Source organism: Podarcis cretensis, assembly GCF_951804945.1.
Source record: "Podarcis cretensis genome assembly, chromosome: 18".
In the NCBI taxonomy this organism is placed as follows: Eukaryota; Metazoa; Chordata; class Lepidosauria; order Squamata; family Lacertidae; genus Podarcis; species Podarcis cretensis.
Genome location: NC_137188.1, coordinates 14,257,986 through 14,263,546, shown reverse-complemented (window position 1 = coordinate 14,263,546; position 5,561 = coordinate 14,257,986). Strand labels below are relative to the sequence as shown.

General features: G+C 49.7%; 1 protein-coding gene across 1 annotated transcript; it reads right to left on the bottom strand.

Annotated features, from left to right (window-relative positions):
* Window positions 1-441: 441 nt before the first annotated feature.
* CAPS (calcyphosine) lies at window positions 442-4,760 on the bottom strand. The gene is made up of 5 exons (XM_079960981.1): window positions 4,628-4,760; window positions 3,576-3,674; window positions 2,935-3,112; window positions 2,244-2,453; window positions 442-666 (listed from the first exon to the last, which is right to left on the bottom strand). The coding sequence occupies exons 1-5, from the start codon at window positions 4,720-4,722 to the stop codon at window positions 565-567; spliced, it is 684 nt and encodes a 227-aa protein (XP_079817107.1). The 5' UTR covers window positions 4,723-4,760; the 3' UTR covers window positions 442-564.
* Between the last annotated feature and the right edge of the window lie 801 nt (window positions 4,761-5,561).

Here is a 5,561-nt window from a genome sequence, read left to right as displayed (position 1 = left end):
GCGGAAAGAAATTATACACACACATACATATATATATATCTGGCAGCTATTTATGGATGTGGTTTGGAGCCGGACACAGGTCACTTGTGGCGAACGAAGAGGAGAGGGCGGACGGGAAGATGGAATTTTCAAAATAATTTTTTGCCTCTCGTTTCCTGTGCATACTTTAGCCGGTCAGAAAACACCCAGTTTCCCCCCCTTTTCTCTCCCCCCTCCCTGGTCCTGCGTTTTATTATGGCCCCCTTATTCCTCTCCCCAGGGATGGAGGAAGGTTGGCTGGCCAGAGACAAGGCTGCTGCGTTGAAACTTTTCCCTTCCTCCCCCCCCCCCCCGTTTTCAATGCTCCCCCCGCCGCCTGCCCACTTCGAGCCCAACTAGTTGGGAAAAAAGCAAAATACGATTTCCCCCCAAAAAAGCAAAAGACTCAGACAACGCCCCCTGTGTTTTGGAAGATTTCTGTACAATTGTCATATCAGATGTATTTGGGAATTACATTAAAAAAAAAGAGACAAAACTTGTAACGCTAAGTCCTCCTTGCTTGGCTGGGTTTTTCTTCCGTTCTCGCTAAATCTTCCAGGCGGCTTTCACCATCCCCACGAAATAGTCGTCGCTGTCGATGGAGGCGCTGACGGCGCTGTAGTAGTTCAGGAACTCCTCGGCCGTCACCTGCGGGTACAGAAAACCTGACGGGTCTGCCGCCTGTTCGACACGCACCACCCTCACGACCATTTATTCCTGCCTTGCCAGGGGTCAGACTACAGGACCCTCAGGGATCCCATCCAACGCTGCAGTTCTTGGATCGTTATGTAAGTACTAACCAAAGTTGCATGCCTCTTTTCACTCATAGATCTTGGGGCAATTCTCGGCGTAAAAATACAAGGTGAAAACCAACTAGGTTTTTCTTTCCAGGCAGGGCGAATATCTGTGGCCCTCCCCTAATTTATTATTAATAATAATACAGTGGTGCCCCGCAAGACGAACGCCTCGCAAGACGGAAAACCCGCTAGACGAAAGGGTTTTCCGTTTTGGAGGCGCTTCGCAAAACAAATTTCCCTATGGGCTTGCTTCGCAAGACGAAAATGTCTTGTGAGTTCCTGCGGGTTTCTTTCCCTTTCCCCCCCCTTTTCCTAAGCCACTAAGCCGCTTATCAGCTGATCCGCTGATAAGCCGCTTAACAGCTGATCGCTAAAAGCCGCTAAACCGCTAAGCTGTCAATGGGCTTGCTTCGCAAGACGAAGAAACCGCTATACGAAGAGCCTCACAGAACGGATTAATTTCGTCTTGCGAGGCACCACTGTAATAATAATAAGCTGCCCAGCTAACTGGGTTGCCCCAGCCACTCTGGGCAGCTCGCAACAGACTATTAAAGGCACAATAAAACATCAAACATTTAAAACTTCCCTAAACAGGGCTGCCTTCGGATGTCTTCTAAAAGTCAGGTGGTTTATTGCCTTGATGGGAAGGGCGTTCCACAGGGCGGGCGCCACCACCGAGAAGGCCCTCTGCCTGGTTCCCTGCAACCTTGCTTCTTGCAGGGAGGGAACTGCAAGAAGGGTGGAGAGACTCCTACAGGGATACTGGGCCATTTAGGGCTTTCAAGGTCAGCACCAACCCTTTGAATTGTGCTCTAGAAACCGGGGTTATATGGTCTTGGCGCCGCTCCCAGTCCCCAGTCTGGCTGCCACATTCTGGATTAATTGCAGTTTCCAGGTCACCTTCAAAGGTAGCCCCACATAGAGCGCATGGCAGTAGTCCAAGTGGGAGATAACCAGAGCATGTCCCACTCTGGCCACAGTCTGTGGTCAGGGAGGGTCTCATCCTGTGTGTCAGATGGATCGTTTATTCCTGCATTGCCGGGGGTCAGACTACAGGACCTTCAGGGTCCCGTTGGGCTCTGCAGTTCTAGGATTCTAGTAATTATATAAGCTTTTACACCTCCTTTCACCCATAGATCTCAGGGCGCTTCTCAGCATAAGGTGAAAACCAGCCTGGTTTTTTATGTCCAGGCAGGGTGATCTGTGGCCCCTGGGCTTTTGGGCCGCCAGGGACTAGCATGGGCAATGGTTAGCGATGCAGGTGGGAGGAGCGGCAGCCAAAACGGCAGGTTACTCCATCCCGAAGGACCTGAGAAGAGCTGTGCCGGCCAGTTCAGGCCAGCAGCTCATCGAGCTCCCCGCCGGGGAAAAGATTCCCGCATTTCCGGGGGTTAGACTAGATGACCCTAGTGTGTCCCTTCCGCTCACCTTCCCGTCCTTATCAGCCGGGGAGTCAAAGCTGTCCAGGAAAGAACGGAAGACCTGCTCCTCCGTCCACTCGCCGCTCTTGAACTTGGGGTGGGAGCGGCCGTTGTAGACCCCGCGGAGGTCCTCCACCGTCACCAGGCCGTCCCCCGTCCGGTCCAGTTTTTGGAAGGCCTGGCGGATCACCTCCTTCCTGGCTTCGGACATGGGGGGCTGGGAGGAGAAGCAGAGAGAGGCAAGGTGGCAGTTTCTGTCAGTTACTAAGGGGGTGTAACCAAGGAATTTCCCTGTATTGCAAAAAGAGATGAACTCTAAACTACCACAGGCAACACGCGGCTAATAAGAATATTAGTAATGTGTGTGGATAGATAGATAGATAGATAGATAGATAGATAGATGATGGATCTAATAATATTCTTATTAGCCGCGTGTTGCCTGTGATTGTTTAAAGTTGCATGGCGGGGGCAGCAACATGGATGGGTGGCGGGGAAGTATAAAGGAGGTTTTGCGACCTTTTTAATTTAAGGAAAACTGGGGTAATGGGATGCAGGCTTTATAAAAAATAAAACTCTCGTAATACAAGTAGAATTCGTGGGCATACACTGAAGCTGAGCATTGGGAAATTTGGAATGGATAAAAGGAAGATGGATGGAGGCAGTCTACCGTAGAACGGCGGGGAACAAGACTCTCTCACCCTCAAGGCCTCCAGGAATTCGTCGAAGTCCAGCGTGCCGCTCCGGTTCTTGTCGCAGAAGGCGAAAATCTCCTGCGCTTCGGCCCGTTCCAGAGGGACCCCTGCGTCGCGGAGGCCCTGCACAAATTCCTCCAGGTCCAAAGTTTTGCTCCGGTCGTCATCCATGACCCGGAAAAACCTGCGAGAGGAGAAAAGGAAGGTTTTGCTTTCTCGTGAGATGTTTGTTTTCTTTATTTTCTATATTCCGCTGGAATGCAAAAAGAAAATTGACCTCAAAGTGGTCTACAGGAAGGCTGAAACAGTAAACTTACCAGCGAAAACAGCTGTTTAAAGTGATTGCAGTTAAATTTAAATCGCTAAGCATGGAGGGGGGGCGCTTGAAACACATGCAAATATTTCTGGACAAGATAACAAAATGGTGCTTGGGGGGGCACAGGGGTATGCATACCCCTAAACATTTTGTGCATCATTTCTATTTTGTCCATTTACTGTATTTTTCCCCCCTGATCTGAACTATAAAATAGTGATTTTCTTGAGTCAAAATGAGAGTACCCCTAAACATTTTTTAAGGGGGGGAAAGCTCTGGTTTTCAGCAAGAAAAGAGTAATGGCCGCCAGACAGAGTAAATTTCCTTTACATACCTGGCCAGCCCCTTAATCCCTGAGGCTCCTCTTTCCAGACACTTGGCCCGGAGTTTCACGATGGCACCCGTCTCCATTTTGACCTCTGCACCGGGGAATCTGCGAAGGGAAAAAACACAGGGTGGATCGGGCCCCTCGCCCTGCTAAAATGTGTTGCCATGAATGGGTCGCACCCAATGTTCAGTCATTGCGGGCCCACCAAATTTTCTGGCATAATCAGTTGGGAGGGGACCCTAAGGGTCATCCAGCCCAACCCCCTGCAATGTTCGGGAGCAAATGGTCCCCAAAACACCTTTGCTGCCATCAGCTGTGGTTAGGGTGCTGTCTAGGAGGCCAGAGTATTTAAGAATGCAGTGGTGCCTTGGCTCTCAAACTTCATCCGTTCCAGAGGTCCGTTCCAAAACCGAAGTGCTTTCCCATAGAAAGGAATGTAAAATGGATTAATCCGTTCCAGACTTTTAAAAGCAAACCCTACAACTGCAATTTAACGTGAATTTTACTATCTAACGAGACCATCAGTCCATAAAATGAAAGCAATAATGTGCTGTACTATAAACATGGCAGTATCGTAGATAAAAATTAAAAGAAAATTTGGCCCCCCTCTGGAGCCCCCAGGATGCTGGGAAACTCCCGTCCGCCGGCTCCCTCCTTCCCAAACCACGTCCGCCTTCCTTCACTGCTCTTGGCTCCGCTCCTCCGAAATCTGTCTCGGACCAAGACCCGGAATAGCGTCTTGGATGGCGCTCAACCTCGCCTTTTGCAACCTCCACTTAAATCTCCCTCCTTAGCTCTGTGGGGAATTAAATTTTAGACTTCCCTCGGCTGAGATTGAACTGGCCAGAGTATCCCAAGACCCAGGGGAGATGGGAGGAGATTGCAAAATCCCTCTGGCCTCGTGCAGAGTGCTCTCCTGGACTTGCCGGGGCAAAACCCTGCTTCCAACATGCAGGGTGAAGTAATAAAACCCCTTTAATTTCCACAGGACTATTGGGAGCAGTTTAGAGAGAGCAGTTAAAAGGACATTATTATTGTTTTTTTGCAAAACCTCCTACCTGGGTGTGTTTTGTCTTCTGCTTCCTGGTGGCGTCTGAGCTCTGCCTGGCAAACTTCCTTGCACAGAGCTGAGTTTGCTGGCAGACGTCTCCATAGCAATATCGCCCAGTTGCCAGGAGGCGCCTTCAGGGCCGGGCTGGCAGCCCAAGGGAAGGCCTGGCAGGCGGGCACTGCAATTGGCAGAGCGAGGGAGTCCAGCCTTCCACGTAAAAAAATAAAGTAAAATGACTGTGTGCCACGTCGGGTTTGGAGCCCTCGAGGATCCTGGTGGCTCTTGCAGGGCCAGGGAAAAATAATAATTTGTGGGGTGGCACCGCTGAGCCCCATGCATTGCAGGGGGTTGATCTAGATGACCCCTAGGGGGGCCATTCAGATCCAACTCAATGGTGTAACGTTGGAAAGTGTTGATCATTTCTCCTACAAGGGTCAACATTGATGCCAAAATCCAGCATCGCCTGAGCTCTGCGAGTGCAGCTTTCTCCCGACTGAAGTGCAGAGTGTTTGAGGACTGGGACATTTGCAGGGAAACCAAAATGCTTGTTTGCAAAGCTATTGTACTACCAACCTTACTATATGCTTGTGAAACATGGACCACTTACAAACGCCATCTCCATCTTCTTGAAAGATTCCATCAACGGTGTCTCCGAAAAAATTTACACATCACTTGGGAAGACAGGCAAACTAATATCAGTGTACTGGAAGAAGCAAAGATCACCAGTGTTGAAACAATGATTCTTCAACATCAACTTCATTGGACTGGTCATGTTGTGCGGATGCCTGACTATCGTCTTTCAAAGCAACTCCTCTATTCCGAACTTTAAAATGGAAAGCATAATGCTGGTGGTCCACAAAAGAGGTTTAAAGACTCTCTCAAGGCAAATCTTTAAAAAATGGAGTATAGACACCGACAACTGGGAAACACTGGCCTGTGAG